Source organism: Triturus cristatus, chromosome 8 (genome assembly GCF_964204655.1).
Source record: "Triturus cristatus chromosome 8, aTriCri1.1, whole genome shotgun sequence".
NCBI classification, from domain to species: domain Eukaryota; kingdom Metazoa; phylum Chordata; class Amphibia; order Caudata; family Salamandridae; genus Triturus; species Triturus cristatus.
This window is the reverse complement of record NC_140591.1, coordinates 302,258,646-302,277,331: the sequence shown is the minus strand read 5'-3', so window position 1 is coordinate 302,277,331 and position 18,686 is coordinate 302,258,646. Positions and strand designations below refer to the sequence as shown.

The window sequence follows — 18,686 nt, the reverse complement described above, 5'->3', positions numbered from 1 at the left end:
TAGATAGTGGATGGGGATCCATTATCCAACGTCTTTGAACCATTTTGAGATGGTTGCCTTTCACATTTGGCTGCAGTGCAGCCATAGCCTTGGTACAAGGTGATGGCTCCACAGCAGGTCGTGGTGATTCTAACTTCGAGTAGTATAGATTACATGGGAAAAATAAAGTGTGAAAACTCTACACCTGGCTGTCATCAGCCTTCCTGAAGTAGGGACTGAAAAAAGGGCAGTGAACAACATTCACCAGTACATTGTAAGAAACCAAAAGTGGTTTACCTTAGTGAAACAGATTTCGTAGTACTGCCTGTCCAATAGCTGCGTCAGCTCTGTGCGATGACTCGAGGCAGTAATGCTGTGTGAACGTGTGAATTGTCTTCCACGTTGCCACTCTGCAGATCTTTTCAAGTGGCACTCCGGCAAATAGAGCAGCCGAGGCAGAGACTGCTCTAGAGTAACAGTTTGTGATAAAGGCTTGCCAGCCTTGTCGTGGCAAAATTGTATCGCATTTGCTACCTATCTAGCTATGGTAGCTCTGTTGACTGCAGTTCCCTGACAGTTTTGTCCGTAAGCCACAAACAACTGATTTGATCTGCGTATTTCTTTTGTCCGTTGCAAGTAAAACTTGAGACATCTTTTTATGTCCAGAGTGTGCAAAGTTTTTTCAGCCGGTATGGCCGGGTTAGGGAAAAAAGTTCTTAGGATCACTGGTTCATTCAGATGGAATTGAGAGGGCACCTTCGGAATAAACTTAGGGTTTGTTCTTAACAACACTGCCTCATTAGAAAAACGTAGGAAAGGATGAGATATAGTGAACGCTTGTATTTCACTAACTCTTCTTGCTGAGGTGAGAGCCACAAGAAGGGCGACTTTCCAGGTTAAGAATTTTAGTTCCGCTTTGTGAATAGGTTCAAATGGTCTCCTCATCAACTGAGACAATACTACATTCAGTTGCCACTCTGGGGGTGGAGCCTTGATGGGTGGAAAAGTCCTAAACATGCCTTTCATGAATTCTTTCATTAATCTTGATGACCATAACGATGGGCAGTTGGGCAATCGAATGTATCTCAAAATAGCAGCAAGGTGAACCCTAACCGAAGAATGAGTAAGACCAGATTTCGCTAAGAAGAGCAAATAAGGTAAGATTTCCTCAGCAGTAGAGCGAAAAGGATCTAAGGCTTTGCGTCTGCACCATATACAGAAACGCTTCCACTTGAGTTTGTATGTTCTAATGGTGCTGTCAGCTCTCGACTTGGCTACGACTTCTTTACAATCCTGTGCAATGTTTAGGTCTTTAAATTCGAAGAATTCAGGAGCCAAGCAGGTAACTGCAGTGTAGCTGGTTCCGGGTGACACACTTGACCCTTGCTCCTGGTTAACAGTGTGGGCGTCGGGAGGAGGCGAATGGGCATCGTTTCTGACAACAGGAGAAGTTCTGAGTACCAGTGTTGCCTGGGCCATCTGGGGGCTATGAGCAGAATGCGACAGCGTTCCCACTTGATCTTCGGGAGGACTCTGGGAATCAGTGGTATGGGGGAAAAGCGTACACATAGATCCCTGACCAGCGCATCGAAAGCACATTCCCTCGAGATCCTGGGAGAGGGAATCTGCTTGCGGAGAATTGTCATTTGGAATTAATCTGGGTCGCAAAGAGATCCAGTTCTGGCTTCCCCCATATCACAAATATCCTGTCTAGTTGTGATTGTTCCAGCTCCCACTCGTGACAGCTGTCGTTTGCTCTGCTCAGGGCATCCGCTAGGGTATTCCTTAAACCTGGAACATGTTCTGCTGTTAAAGAGATCTTGTGGAGAGTTAGCCAGTCCCAAAGTTGTTGGGCATCTTGTGACAGAGATAGGGACCTGGTTCCTCCCGGTTTGTTGATATAGAACATGCTCGTGGTGTTCTCTGTGCGGACTAGAACCGAGGATCCCTGAATCCGTGGGAGGAAAGCTTGGAGTGAGAGAGATATTGCCTTTAACTCCAATATGTTTATATGCATTTTGCGCTGAGCTGAGGACCACTTCCCTTGAACTTGAAGGTCCTGCAAGTGTCCTTCCCAACCTTTCATGGCAGCGTCTGTTGTCACTACGTAGTCTGGAATTACTGGGAGAAAAGAAAGCCCCTTGGATAGATTTGATTGCTGAGCCCCCCAGAGGAAAGATTCTTTCATTAGTGGAGTGATATCTACTACATCGTCGAACGAGCCTTTGGTTTGTATCCACTGGCATTGTAGCTCCTCCTGAAGAGGTCTCATGTGTAGCCGAGTTATTGGCACCAGGTCTATTGCCAATGAAAGCATTCCCAGTAGAGATTTGAACACCCTTACAGAAACACACTTTTTTCTGGACAGTCTTAGTGCTAGCGTCTGCAATCGTTGTTGTCTTTCCTGTGAAAGGAAGGCCTTGTTCTGAATTGCTCCCAGAAAAACAATTTTCTGGCTTGGAGTGAGCGAGGATTTTTGATAGTTTAATGATAGGCCTAATCGCTGGAACAGAGAAATGCAATCTCTCGTTGCCGCTTCTAGTAGACGAACTGATGGCGCTTTCAGAAGCCAATCGTCTAGGTATGGAAATACCTGATGACTGCTGTTCCTTAATGCAGCTGCTACTGGAGCTATGAATTTCGGGACAGTTTGTGGAGCGGATTTGAGGCCAAAAGGAAGTACTCGGAATTGGTAGTGGGTACAAGCCACTGCGAACCTGAGAAACTTTCTGTGCTTTGGGTAAATAGGGATATGGAAATACTCATCTTCGAGGTCCAATGAAGTCATGAAGTCGCCACTGTTGAGGCGGCGCAAGATGTCTGCTAGAGTGACCATCCTGAATGTTTGAGACTTCAACAATTTCTTTAAATTTCTGAGGTCTAGGATAGGTCTCCACTCTCCTGATTTCTTGCGAATGAGGAAAAAACGGGAGTAGAAGCCCTTCCTCCTCTGCAAAAAAGGGACCTTCTCTTTTTGGAGCATGATCTTTGTTTCGTTCTTGAGCAAATGCAGACGAGGGGGGTGCGATCCCCTGGGGGGGTATTTGGTGGTATCTGAATAAACTCCAAGGTGTGGCAGTGGGATATGAGATCTAGGACCACTTGTTTGAAGTAATGTTGCGCCACTGGTGAAAATGCCTGGAGAGCTTCGCACCTTTTAAGGGGAAAGGAGCACTCGCTGGTACCCGACTGAACTCATTACTTGTGGCCGGAGTCGCAGCCTTGGGATGCTGGCTTCTGTCTTGAGCCTTGACGAGAGAAACCAGCCGTAGTTGGTTGGCGGTTATATTGGTTTTGATATCCCTGTTGAAATTGCGGTTGGTAAGACTGAGAACGCTGGTAATTGCCCCTGTAGTTTGTGAAACCCCGGCCTCGAGCTCCCCGAAAGGGAACCTTGCGGTACGGAAGGGTACCTAAAGCCCTAGCTGTGTCTGTATCTTTTTTAATTGTAGTCAAGGCCTCATCAATGTGACTACCAAACAGGCTTTCCCCATCATAGGCCATATCCAGAATTTTGGATTGCACTTCCGGGCGGAAACTAGTTGCTTTCAGCCACCCTTGACGCTCTCGCTAACTGTCTAAAACTGGTAGTGGCAATGTCCATAGAAATGTCAATCAGTTCCGATGCTGCTCTTTCTCCTACAGTGATGGTCTTGGTAAACTCATCCTTATTTGCTTCTGAGAGGAAGGATTTCATCTCCCCTACATCAGACCATAGCTGTCGATCGTATCTGCTCAAGATTGCTAGAGCGCTAGCCGCTCTTACAGAAATCGCCACAATTGATGAAAATTTCTTTCCGATTGTGTCGAGACGCCTACCATCTTTATCCGGTGGGGAGGTAATAGGAGCAGACGGATTCTTCGAGCGTCTCTGAGCCGCCTGAGAAATTACTGAATCCACCTTGGCGTGACCTGTTAGACAGGCAGGAGAGTCCCCAGGGGCTCTATACTTCTTATCCAGTCTCGGTAACACAGGGACCACAGAGGCTGGCGTTTTCATCACCTTCACCCGTTCCTGCCAAATGTGATCGATGATAGGTATGGACCGCACAATTTTCCTGGATTGTTCTTTAAAATCATATAAAAAACAGCCTTCCTGATGCACAACTGTTTGCAAGTGGAACCTATTAGCAGCCCTGTCCATGATATTATGGAAACCTCTTATATCTTCAGGAGGTGAATCCGAAGGGCGAGGAGGTGGTGGTGATGGCGTTGGAATCACGTAGTCATCCCAATCGTCTGCGGGTGTCGTAGGGTCAGGAATCTCACCCTCTTCCGGCTCCTCTTCAGAGGTAGCAGGTTCCTCTTTTGGAGGCATAGGGATAGTGGGATTTGGCATAACAGGAGGCGGCAGTGGTGGCAAAACTACTGGCTGTGGTGGAGGCACTATAACTTCCTGTTCTTGAGGGGGGAACCTCTTTCTGAAATCTTGCCGCATACTTTGGAGGTCTAATAGTAACGTTGGTGGAAATTTGGGCAGGTGGTTGCACAGTCTGCTCAAAGTATCTATATTGCCGGTAGTGAGTAGGAGGGGCTTCATACTGTTGGTAGTAGTGCTCCTCCTCACCATAGTCATCGTCCTCCTGACATTTAACATTCAGCTGCGAGGGGCTATAAGCCGCTCCAAAATGACCCTCTTCATCGTCCGTATCTTCCACATCAAGAAGATTGCTGGGAGGCAAAGGTGAAATCTTTGGGACTTAAACTCCATGCGTGCCCTCTACAATACCGGCGTTGAAAAGCTGGCATACATAACTGCAGGTGAAATTCTGGTCGTCGACGGATCTGTCGTCAACGGTGATATTGCTGCCGTCGACGATGTTGTCGTCGACAATGGTGTCATCGTCGACGACGGTATCAACGCTGACTACAGTGCCGTCGACGATGTTGTCGTCGTCGACAGCGCCGTCGACGATGGTGTCATCGCTGAGAGTGATGCTGTCATCGGTGATGGCTTTCTCGACGACGAATGGCTCGTCAACGGTGCGGTCAACGTCGAAGCTCTGGATTTGGAAGCCTTCGACGACGGAGGTGTCGTCGACGATAAAGGCAATGTCAATGGAATGGAACCCTTGAGACTTGCCGTCGACGAGGTAATCGTTGCCGATACACTTATCTGAATCTGTAGAACTGAGCCAAGCTCAGGGAGACGCCCTTACACAACGAAGTGCGGTGAAAATCTGAGGTAATCAGCCTCTCTTGGGAAGGTTTTACAGGGTGCTGGTATCTGATTGGTTGTGCTTTTCAGTTTGGTCCTTTTTTACAAAAGGAGACTAATAGGCTATACAATGCATGTTTGCATCTATTAGGCCAATGGTTTTTTACTATTTACTGCTATGTTATTTGTACCGCAGGGCTCCCACTACGACGACGGGGAATGATTCAGGTATGTGAATCTATGAAAGATATCCCAATACTGGATAACTTCCCCACCTTTCACAAAAGAATCTGCTGACTCATTCCCTGTCTCTCATGGTCTGCTAAATGGTGGTGCTCAGAAAAATCTAATTAGCAATTAGTTAGTTAGTTTCCCTCCTCCCTCACCTCAGCATCTGGATCTCCACCCCCTGGCTTCAGGAATCCAAGCAATATTCTTTCGATGTCTAAGGGAACCTGTATCCCGCGCCCTCCATCTCGTCCCATTCAAAACCAGGAGCCATTCAAAATGGATCCTACGGGTCCCAGTAAACATATTAAAGATGCAGACAGTCTTTTTGCCATGTGTGTGCCACACACACTGTACACAGGCCACATGCACCATGGATGTCAGCGCATGTGTGTGGCTGCTACATTGAGGTGGAACTTTAAATCGAGTGGATCAAGTAGGCCATACTCCTTTCTGGCACAGAAAAAGGTCTGGTCAGGACTATTAATTCACATAAACCATTGCGTTCCTTCCACTGCTTCATGCCAACAACCAAGGACACAGACAGCAGTTTCATGTCACTGAAAGGAGGGCATATGTGTGCACCTATCTAGGTCATAGAACCATTTCTTGACGTTGGCATTCTCAGAGGCAAGTGTAGGACTCAGTGCACATGCTAGATTAGCATGATAACAAGACAGTTGAAAATCAGAATTTCAGATTAACTTCCAGTCATGTCACTCAGAGCAGGAGTACACAATTCTGTGCAGTCATTCCCATCCCATCTCACCCCTCTACCCAGATGGCAAGTTTGGTAGAGCCAAGGTAAGGTGGAATGGAGAAGTAACTAGGAATCTGTAGCTCCCGGGATAATGTGTCACATTAATGTCAAAGAAATATTATTTTACTCTTATGAACACTTCAAACCACAACCCCTTGCTATTGGGAAATTAATGGGGATGGGGAGGTTCAGAGCTACAATATCCTACTTGGAAACTCCATATGACTGAACTATGGGAAGCCTCATTTAGAGGTATCATATAGGATGCAATCTAGAATTACCTGCTTCTGAGTCCTTAGTGGGGAAGAAGACCATCAGACCATTGAAATTAGTGCCGGTGCCCAAAGTTTTGCTCAGTAGCCCACGGGCAGTGCGACTGAATGTAGGGAGTGCCAAATACCAAGGGTGCATGGTCTTCATTCCACTTCATGACTCTTTCATCCACAACCAGACATTCCCTGACCCTTTATCTCAGTGTTTCATCTTCTTTTAATCCCTGCTTTTATTTATTTTTTTGTCACAATTTTTTCCTACTTTCTCTTCCTCAGAAATATATAAACCAGTCCCCAGAAATGAGTGCTGGTGGGCTTCACTACCAACCACCGGCTCAAATTAATCACTAATTATCACTATCAAGAAAGTAGATTAATGGTAATAGGAAGGCCACTGGTTACAGGGAGTCTGGGGGAATAGTGCAGTGCGCAAAGGGTGAATCGGCATCAGGCACAAGAATTGAAAAGCATGGGTGGTGACGTAATTTTCACATTTTCTGCTTGGGTACCTTTACTGCATTTCAAATATTCATGTATTTGAGTGCACACATACCATTTATAAATGCATGATGCATTAAGTATACTTTGCATTATTATAGTTTTAAAGCTCAGCAATAATTCCTAAATGCATTTACAATATGTAATGCTTTATAGATTTAGGTGAAGATGCAACAAAATAAGCGTGCCAATTCCTAAAGTTGGTATCATTAGAAGTGAGGCCTGCCCTTTGTAAAATAATTGGAAAAGTGTAGTTAAGATGGACAAGTAAAAGGCAGAGAGGAAATGTTCAGTTTCCTGGAAGACTCCGAGATCAGAACAGAAACTGTAAACACTCTTCAGTGAAGGCCGCAGGCTTCTCAGAGCCAGCCCGGCCCTATAAGCTTACTAAGAGGCCACACCTAACGAGCACAGATAGACAATGACCTTCTACACACAGTTCAGTTGTTCCATTAATGTATGCGGTGAGAGGCCACCTTAGAAAACTCACACAGACCCTTTAGGTGCTAAGACAACTTAACTAGAGGCAAGAAAGGAGGGGTTGAAAAATAGAGAACTACTCGATTTTGTCATGCACAAGAAGTCTGAATTCTCAGCCACTGTTACAGTGCTGCAATTCTTCTTAATATTCTGTTTTCAAATAATTTTCATTTCCACTCTTTTGTTCATGTTTATAGTTCTAACTATATGCATTTTATGCACTAGGAAACAATAAGATCATAAAACGTATCCATATTGTGCATTTTGTTTGTGTGTCTTTTCATGATAAAAAGAAATATGGAATCTATTAACAGCAAATAATCCTGTAATGATTTATAGAACTGATTGTTACCCAGAATGCACTTTCCTCTTGCAATGCTTAGGTGATTCGTGGGCTACAGTCTACCAGATTTGCTGGCTCAAGTTGGTAAATTGACTTTGAGCCTACACGTTTGCCAGAGGGTCAGAAAACCTACATTCCAGGCCATGTTTTGAATGGGATTAGAAAAAGTGTATCGGTGGAACATGGGGAACAGCATTAGGTGGAAGGAGAGAACAGCACCTGGTGCAAGGAGAGCAGTGCCAGGCCCAAGGGGACGCAGGCCAGGTGCAAGATGGAGCAGTGTCTGATGCAAGAGGGGGCAGAGAAAGCTGCAAGTGTGGTAGAGCTTGGTGCAAGGTGAGCGTGGAAGGTGCAAAGATGAGCGGAAGGGTTGCAAGATGAGCAACTTGGGATACAGAAGGGAAGTCGCAGACTATGTAAGGAGGGTCATGGGGTTGTGGCACCGGGTGCAAACAGCGGAAAGGGCAAAGGGGAGAGGTGCATGGGAACAGCACACTGCAAGAGGAAGCAGCACAGGGATCAAGAGGAAGGTGCACAGTCTGCAAGAGGAAAGCAGTGCATGGAATAAGGGAACAGCACAGGGGCAAGGGGAAGCAGCACATGGTGCAGAGGGGAGAAGAGAAGCACAGGGTGCAAGGGGAAACAGTGCATGGTACAAAGCAGAATGGCACTGGTGATTGTGAGCGGAGCATTGTAAAGTTGGCAAGAGGAGAATTCATGGAAGGGCTGGCGCCAGGAACATTCAGTCAGTAACGTTACTAGATTGTCAGCAGGAAAACTGCAATGGTCGAATGAAGACAGGATAGTCAAACCGAGCAAACATAAAATGGTATGATGTTTGAATTGGGAAAGTAAGAGTTGAAATGGGGTAGGCCTGGGAGTGGAGAAATAAAGCATAAAAGAAGCAAGAGTCAGAGGTACGGAGGGGACAGAGATACGGCTGAGTGAGCTGCTGAGGAAGGCAGGGCAGTGAAGCTGGGCCCTGGAAAGCTATAGGAGCAAGGTGGGACTAATTGATGGAAACTGTGAAAACTCAAGAAGAGAAAGGAGGATGAGTCATTGTTAAGTCTCTCTGGGTAAATGCAACACAGATCACACAAGACACCACACACATAGTGTGCATGAAAGTAAGTATAACCTGTGTTTGTATTACTTACAACTGAAAGGAATACATTTGTGGTATTTGAGTCTAAATGTTAATGTTGCAGAAGTCTATGCTGGTTATAACAGATTAACACTGTTGTACTTGTGCTGTCACGTAAAGTACACAGCACAGCCAGCTGGTGATCTCTGGTTCATTAATTACTTGAGTATCCAATGAATTTGCCTAACCTCACTTTACCCACTGGGATATTTACTGATGCATTTATTCACATCCTAGTGCCAATGGCGGACTATGCTGTAGAGGTATTTAAGATGAATTAAGATTATTTACATATGCTAGCTGCCACTGGTACAAGTATGTATATACTGGCACTATTAAATACTAGAATTGGAGGCAGGATATCACATTCAGCTATATATACAACATCAGTAGCATTCTGTAAATCTACATGCAGGGTGCTAGATGCATCTTCAATTAGCAGACATAAGCCAAGACCAAAGATCTTGCTCTGTGCAACTAGAAAACCCAAAGCTCCATGCCTTTCTATGTAGTGCACACAGCAAAAGCCCAAAAGGTACGCCATGTGAATGGTTCCTACACACAAAAAGGTACTGTAGATCTTATGTTGGTATTATTATTATTATTATTAATCCGATTTATAACGCGCATGGCTGCCCCAGCAACGGGGCGTCCCAGCGCGACCCTGACCAAGACCAACAACCAAGAGACAGACGCAGGATGACAGCTAAACCTACAAGGATTTAGCAGGGCCAGAGAAGAGCCAGGTTTTTATTGCTTTATGAAACGCCAAGTGCTTCTGAATAATTCTAATAGGGACCGGTAATGAGTTCCAGAGTTTGGCGGCTAAGTTCCGAAAGGAGCGGCCACCAGCTCTGGCTTTGAGGACGCGGGGGGCACAGACCAAAACAAGACCAGCCGATCTTAATAGGAGTCGTGGGGTGTAGGGCTTAAGTAGTTTGGCCAGGCCCAACAGGGCCTGTCCGGACAGGATTTTATGCGCCACACATAAAGCCTTGAACTGGGTGCGTTTTTCCACGGGAAGCCAGTGCAGTTTAGGGAGCAGAGCGGTCACGGAGCTAGACTTAGGGAGTCCTACCAGCAGCCGCGCAGTGGCGTTCTGGACACGCTGCAGATGCTTAATACTGGCCATATTAGAGCCCAAATAAAGTACGTTACCATAGTCCAGCCTAGACAAAATTAGGGCCTGGACTATGGTTTGACGCACTTTGGGAGGGAAAAAGCCAATCACGGGTCTGAGGCCACGTAGAAGCCCAAAACACACTGCAGCCACAGTTTTGGATTGCGCTTCAAACCTCAGACCCTGATCAAACCATATCCCTAGATTCTTTACCACCTTTTTGGGAGAGGGTGCAGGTTTCAGACGCTCAGGCCAGCACTGTTCGGACCATAGTTCCCGGTCATCCCCGAACAGCAGGATCTCTGATTTGCTGGCATTGAGCTGCAGAAAGTTACCCGCCATCCAGTCCGCCACTGCTAGAAGATCCTCCTTAAATTTCCCTAGATTGGCATCACAGTTCTTAGAGAAGGAGATCAGCAGTTGGGTGTCATCCGCATATGACACCAATACAAGCCCTCTGTTTTTAGCTACCGCAGCCAGGGGACGAACATAGATATTAAACAAAAGAGGGCTCAAAACTGAGGCCTGTGGAACTCCCTGATGCAGAGCAAGCTCCTACGAATGAAACGGAGGCACAGAGACTTGGAAAGACCTTTCCTCTAAGAAGGAGTGGAGCCAGCCCAAAACCTCGCCCACAACACCAATTTCCTGCAGACGAGTTAGTAAAATTGCATGTAATATGGTGTAGAAGGCGGCACTTAGATCCAAAAGGACCAGGGCCACGGAGTCACCCCTATCCAGATTATCCCTGATGGCTTCGGATACTGCCAGCAATGCAGACTCCGTCCCATGGCGCGCACGGAAGCCATGTTGTGAGGGGTCCAGAATGGCGTTTTGATCTATATACTCCGAGAGGACAGTGTTGACATGAGATTCCGTCACCTTAGCCAGAAACGGGAGCAGGGAAATAGGCCGATAATTGCTCGAATTCCCAGGGTCCAGGGAGGGTTTCTTAAGTAATGGAACAACTTTAGCGTGTTTCCAGACTCTAGGAACCACTGCGGAGGACAAGGATAAGTTCACTAGGCCCACAGCCCAAGGGGAGATCACGGAGTGGAGTAGGCGGAATAAAGCAGGAGTCAGAGGGTCAGCTGGAGAACCAGACTTGATCTTCAGGCATAGTGCATCAAACTCGCTGGAGGATACAGGAGGAAAACATACCAGGCTGCGACCCACCAAGGGGCTAGATGAAATAGAAGGCTCACTCCCAGCACACAGATCAGCTGATGGTAGGTTGGAATAGATCTGCTCAACCTTTTCCAGAAAGTAACGAGCCAACTTACAACACTGTTGGTTGGACACAATCGGGGAGGATACCACAGAGCCTGCATTTTTCATACTTTTAAGCAGGGCAAATACCGACTTAGCGGGATTAGAGCTTGCCAGGATTTATTTGGCCACATACTCAGCTCGCGCCTTCCGAATAAGGCGGTGATACTGTTTAACGGCAGCCCGATATTCCAATTTAGCTGAGGCGTCATAGGAACGTCTCCAGACACGTTCCAGCTGCTTACAGCCCTTTTTGGCTGAAACGAGTGATGTATCAAACCATGGGTTGGAAGACCCTCTACTTTTTACCACCAAACGGGCCGGGATACAAACATCCAGGTCCAGGACCACCCATTCCTGGAAGCGAGAGATTGCTGCCTCCATGTCAGAGGACATTAGAGGCTTACTATCAGCTAGGCACTTCGAAAGTTGGCAAAGATCTAATTTATGCCAGGGATGCTTCAGCACGGCGGCAGAGCGTAGGGGAGCAGCTTTCCCCTGCAAACGCAGTGTGAAAGAGACTAAAAAATGATCCGTCCAGGCCAGGGGGACTGGGGAGGGGACCTGTAAAGGCTGAAGATTCGAGAAAATAGGGTCTAACAGATGCCCTGCCTCATGAGTACACGTGGAGACGCATTGTACCAACTGAAAGGCCTCCAAATCTGCCAATAATTTAGAAATCTCCACTTTCTCGCGCATCTCAAAGTGGATATTGAGATCCCCCAAAATAGTAAAATTCGCCGCCCTGCCCGCATAGAGTGCAATTCTACTCAAAAAGTCCTCCCTAAAGCCTGTTGCAGGACCCGGGGGCCGATAGACTAAAAGGCCTGACATCGTGAAATTGGGGGTCAACATAACTTTAAACGCCGCACTTTCACATTCCGCGATAGTTTCTTTTATAAAACTACAGATATATACATCTTTAATAATTAGTGCGATACCACCACCACGCCCCACCTCTCTATTAACTGTCTTTAGCACATAGCCCTGCGGAAGGGCAAGCCAGGGCACGGTCACTGAATCATGCGTAAGCCAGGTCTCAGTTAAGAATACAGCATCTGGGGCCTCATCAAAGAGTAAATCAAACAACTCAGCATGATGTTTCAAGAGGGACCGACAGTTCAAGCTAAAAAACTTGAACTCAGTGACCTCCGGTGCAGATGGCGCCCTATCCGTTCCTGATATCTGGAATACACAGGACTTACACTTGTAGGAAGCAACCTGGGGCTCCCAGCGTGGTGCAGGGCACTTAACCTCCAGCCCCAGCAGCTCCGCACGCGAATAATGGATGGAATCGGAGGGAGCTCGGGCAGGGTGTCCGGCGACTGACGCGCGCGGACGGGCGCAGACCGGCTTGCCTTGGGCGCGCCCTGGGCGTGCCAGCTGCGCGCGTCCGCTGCGCGGCCGCAGTAGTGCCGGCATTTGAAGGTCACGGAGCCCAACAACTAGCCCGTCAACCCACACCCAACCAAGATGGCGCCCGACTTCCTCACAGCCCCTCTGCTATTCCCGCTGTCAGCGCACCTCGCCACCCCTCACAGAGACTGCGACGCGGCAGGAAAGGAGGTAGGGTCTAAGAAACGTAATTTTTAAAACAGTCTAATGATTTATTGATTTAAAATAACTGTCTAAATGCAATCAAAAACAGCCTCACAAGTAATCGCAGGATTCAAGCAGCGCGGCGAGGCACAGCAGCGACACGTAGCACACGCGACACGTAGCACACACCACACTGCCAGATACTATCTCCCGGCTCAAGCCTCAGGAGTCAGGGGCTGCGCGGCCGCAGTAGTGCCGGCATTTGAAGGTCACAGAGCCCAACAACTAGCGCGTCAACCCACACCCAACCATGTGGCACGGTCAATCTTCAAAGGTCATACTTCATATACTTCATATATGTCATATACAGGGCATGGTAATGGTCTAGGCACTTCGAGTCTTATATTCCGTATGAAGCACCAGCGATGGCACAGTAAAATGTATGCTAATTAGCCCCAAACACAAAATAACACATAATAGCAGATGATCCTCACAATAGCAGCCTAACACCTTTGGAATGTACTTCCAAAAAGTATCAGCAGTACACCCACCTAACCTCCTGGCCAAATTACTAATTAGACTGTGTCCCAATCCACGCAGTGGCACACCCTTTATTGGGTTTCCACAACGCAGACTTGGATATTGCTCCAAATTATGTACATAAATGCACTTTCCTCAGCGTAAGTGCAACTCTGACAGTTTGCACCTGTCCTGAGGGGAAGCAATTGAGTGAAAGACAGTGACACAGTTTACACCAGTGTTTCCATCTTTGACTGCCAGTGGTTTTGGCCTCATTTTCAAGTGGGGGGTGGAAGGTCCACTGAAGGAGACTGTGGTGTATCACTGCTCCCACCTGTGGGAAGATCACTGTGAAACAACGCCAAATCTCCAAAGAAGACCTCTTGGGGGAAGCACTGATTGTGCACCACTTTTTATGCGGCACACAGAGACCGCCGCCCAGTGGTATGTTTAGCCCTGCGTGATTCATATTACAGAAGCTGCTACTGTAGTATTTGAAGCCTCCTCTGTAATTCAAAAATGGGCACATAAATGTAATTCAAAAATATGGCACACAAATGGGTACAAATGCTTCTTCCCCCCTTGCTCCCGGGGCTCATTACGTAATATGGTCTCTACTTGGTCAATAAATTAGGATTCATCAGCATAAACAAACCATTGACTTCATGAACAACTACAAACTCCTTATTTCTTTTAAATTCATACAGCCACAGAGCCACTAGAACACCACATACAAACATCAACTAAAAAGCCACCTCTAACAAGAAAGACTTTGCCTCGGCATATACTCGAAGGTGAGTCTCTGTTCCTGGACTGGTTATTTTTGATGCACAGTTAGAACATCCATGATATCTTTTGGACAACATAACACAATAAAATAAATAAAACAAGTCAGTTAGGAGGAAGCAAACCTTGATGTGTAATGCTATTTCTATATTTTACGATTTGTTTTCTCCTCAAACTCATTCTGGTGTCTAAAAAGGTAGGAGTTGGCATGACAGTAACTGTAATATGTAACACAATAAATGAATTTCTATTCATTTATAACTCCAAAAGAACTTACATTCAACATTATCAGGAAATCTTCTGTGAATCTCTTTATACGTATCCAGTGCTTTCTGGTAGTTGCCTGGAATAAAACACACAGAGTTTGTTTGAGTGCTCTAAACATCCCTGTTCACGACAAACAATGGATGTGCTTGTACTTCTGGTACAACATACAATAAAGGTTTAGATTCCATGGTAGTAAACAAGAGTGTGTGGGGTATGTTTGCAATTAGCTATAAATATTATAAATAATGCACACTGACTACCAGCACAAGACATAGGTGACATAGGTGACATATACATTTTGAGCTGTCAGTGCTCAACAGAAAGAGCAAAGAAGCATTTTTGTTTATGAGCGCATATTCACACGGTCTTGAAAAACATTTATTTGTAAAGTCCTCATAAATATACTACTTTGAGACAATTTTCCAAGTAGTGTTTTCCAGGAACAAATTATCTAAAACCATTGCACACAGATTCAAATTCTTAGTAAAAAAAATATGTGAAGGGGGGGTGTGGCCTGGACTACCAAGATGGCAGACACTCACTAGGGAGTCCCAGCACCCGACTCCACCTTCCGCCCACATTCTGCGGCTGGTGGCAGCGGATTCAGTTTCAACCGGCAGATTCACACCCTGTGCATCCTGGGGTGCTGTGGGGCCTCGTTTATGAACCAGCAATGCACTGGGGATGAAGGAGTGTCCTGCCTGCTAGGCAGTTGATGTGTGATTTACAAGATTGTCTTCCGGAGGCGGGCGGACCCGTGACACCCTCAAGTGACACCCTCAAGTGACAACTGCTGGCTGACCCCTCCATTCATCTGTGGGCCTGAATGTGCCCTCAACTGGCTTATGGCTATTGGAGGCCCGAGGCTGCAGCTCTGGTAGACGCGGGACAGTAGCTTCTGGTTCTTGGTGATCAGGCAACTCGGGCCACAATGTGTTATCTCGTAGCCCATCCTTCACCCTCTCTGAGAGATGCCTGGCACTCCTCTGGCTCCTTAACTGGAGTCCCTCCTCTCCCACCTGGTGGCGACCAAAACGACGTCTTTGGTGTGGTAGTTTGGTTTCCTCTGCATAGAGCCTTTGTTTGGGAGTGCTGCCATGTGGGGATGTTGCCTGCTTGGGTGGCTGATGGACTTTGCGTCCAGTAACCAGAGCAACCCGCTGCACTGGATTGAGGTCTGGGAGGGTGCTTGGTATGACTCTGGCATAACAGGGAGGACTCTGGATGGCAAGGGCCTCACCTTAGCGTGCTGAGTGGTGGGGCTCTCCATCTTAATGAATTCTACTGGGCTATGTATACAGGACTCGGCGACTGTAAGCCGGCCCCTGGCCTTCCTTTTGCCCTGGGATTCACTCGGCCGCTCGATCATTTTGTGGACCCAGCCCTGTTTTGCCCAGGACTGGGGGCTAGGCCAAGTTGTGGTGCCTCACGCACCACCTGTATCCTGCAGACTCAGTTGACTGCTCGGGCTGCCTGTGGGTGGACAACTGCGTTGCAGGCGGGTCAATGGAAACTGTTGTCTGCAGCACTTGACACCCACTGGACACAGTGAACCAGACATTGTGCTGCTGCTGCTGTTATTATGTAAAGGGACCACCTGCTGCCCATAGCAGGCACAAACCAGGATAAACAGATTCACCTCCCCTCCACCAATACACCTGAACAGACCCAAGTCCCCACTCCCCAATTGTTCCTGGTCTCTGCCTCCCCTGACGGTCCAGGCATATACTCTACTCTACAAGTTATCCTCCCATCCTCAACAGCCCTTGAAACCAAAACTGGTGAAGTAGGCTTAGACGTTGCGCTACTGAGCAACCACTAGCTCCTCAACGTTATGCAGTTCAGATTCAGGCCTAACCACAGTACAGAAACAACACTCATCACAGCTACAGATGACATCCACATGCTCTTTGACAGAGGAGACATGCAGCCCTCATTCTCCTGGCTTTCCTGTAGCATTTGCCATTGTCTAACACCCCTTTCTCATCTGCACAAGATTGCCATCCAACGGACCACTCTCTGCTGGACCAGCTCCTTCTTAACGGATAGAACATAAGCTGTAAGCCTGGCATCTTATTCCTTGGAACCCTGCAAACTCATCTGAGGAGTGCCTCTAGGGTTACCGCTCAGCCCCACCCTCTTCAATACATACATGATCCCTCTGGCAAATATCATCCGCGCATACATGAACATCCTCTCCTAAGCAGATGGCACACAACTCATACTCTACCGCTCGGACAAGACCTCTAACACAAGAAAAAAACGTCACAGTTTGAATGACTGAAGTCGCTAATTGAATGAAAGCTAACTGTCTCAACCTCAGCACAGACAAGACAGAAATAGTAAACACCTCACCACAACACTCAAACTGGTGGCCAGCCGAACTTAGACCCAAGTCCACACCCAGAACTCATGCCAAGAAGCTCAGAGTAATCTCTGACAACAAACTGAACATGGATGCACAAGACAACTCTGTTGCTGCACCCTGCTTCCACACCCTGAAGATGCAGAAGAAGATCTTCAATTGGCTCCCAAGTAACACTAGAAAAACTGTCAATCACACCCTAGTCACCAGAAAGTTGGACTATGAGAACCTCCTCTACACCATGGGTACTCCCAAACATTTTCTCGGGCTCCAAAATGTACAGTTTGGAGTGTGCCCGAGGGACACATCGATGCCGTGGCATCACCAAGGAGTCGGGTAGGGTGGGGGATTATCAAAACAGAGAAGAAAAACACACCTTTGAAATGATTACTAGGAAATGTTTATTTTAAAGTCTTTTTTGCACTTTTTGGTGCAGTTTATGTTATACTGTGTGTAGCTCCTACATTTGTTTTTAAATTGTGTAGGCTATGTTATACTGTGTGCAATACATTTTTAAACTAATGACTTGCATATTCACAGTGCTTAATGTCACAAGAAGGGACCTCTGAGCATTTTACATGCACATCACTTTTGTACAGTGAGCCAACCACGATGCAGCTCAGTGACCCTGTAGTTACACACAAACATGTGATGGCATTGCCTAGCTCAGCTTTCCTGCCAAAAACATGCATTTCCACAGATTAGTTTTACTTGCATTCATTTTTTCGTTTATCGTGTTTGCATTATATTTTATATTCAGGTACCTGTAGAATAAAATACCAACAAAACAGTTACATAATATAGTGTACTTTTTAACTGCCTCTCTACAAACCCGTTCCCCTACACACCCTGCCATTGTAATCATAGCCACATTTTCCATAATTTTACTTAAGCACTTACACAGTTCTCTTATATAAGGTTTCACTAATGAGCAGGGCAGCCTTGTTGAAAGTACAAGCTACAATGGCTGTAAAAACAAAGCCCATAACCAAAAGTGCACACAAATGTGCCTTTGCAACCTCATTTTTTGATTCTAAGCTTTGTTTCCACAGTCATTTATGCTTGTTCCATAAGCAGGACAGTCCTGCTCATAAAACACGCTGAACTAACTATAGAAACAAAACCAAGAAGGACATTACAATGCTGATGGGGTACCAGAAAAAGCCGACAACAAATCTGGAGCAGTTTTCTTTCTTGGTTTACCAGGGGTTCCAGAAGATCGGAGGGCCTAGAGGAAAGACCTGCGGGGCCACTGGCGGCCCACAGGCCATACTTTTAGGACCACTATTCTACAACAAGCAGTTCACTAGAAGACAACAAACCATCCAGAACTTGGCAGTCAGACTCATCCTCAACCTCCCACACAGAACTCACATTACACAACACCTCAAAGAACTACACTGGTCCCCGATGAACAAGTTACTTACCTTCGGTAACGCTTTTTCTGGTGGATACAGTATCTGCCTGTGGATTCCTCACCTTGTGAATATCCCCTGCGCCAGCAACATTCGGAAACTTTTGTAGCAGTCCACGCCGATGGGGTCGAAGATGACGTCACAGAGACACGGCTCCGCTCGCGACTCCACTGACGTCACCGGCTCCATAAGAAGACCTCCCCGGCGTGATGACGTCAGTTCCGCCCCTTTTTTCCGTGCCTCCGAGGCACACGGACGGACCGACAGCAATATGTACATAAACAGCATACACAGTACACAATATGCATATCAACACACACAGTGTGGAAAAGAAACATCAAAGCACTAGAAATAACCCAATGTCCTTGACAGTCATAAATACATTTGAAATCAATAATAGAACTACCGTCATAGAGTCACTGGAATAGAAGGATGGACAACGGGGAGGCGGGTGGGTCAGTGAGGAATCCACAGGCAGATACTGTATCCACCAGAAAAAGCGTTACCGAAGGTAAGTAACTTGTTCTTCTGATGGATACATCTG

At 46.7% G+C, this 18,686-nt stretch overlaps 1 protein-coding gene across 3 annotated transcripts in view; it reads right to left on the bottom strand.

Annotated features, from left to right (window-relative positions):
• The window catches only part of IFT88 (intraflagellar transport 88), a 537,246-nt gene that overhangs the window by 162,514 nt on the left and 356,046 nt on the right, over positions 1-18,686 (bottom strand). For all 3 annotated transcript variants that reach the window (XM_085621562.1, XM_085621564.1, XM_085621563.1), the window contains exon 22: positions 14,373-14,438. In XM_085621562.1, the coding sequence (XP_085477688.1) occupies positions 14,373-14,438 (66 nt within the window). The remainder of the gene's footprint in view (positions 1-14,372; positions 14,439-18,686) is intronic.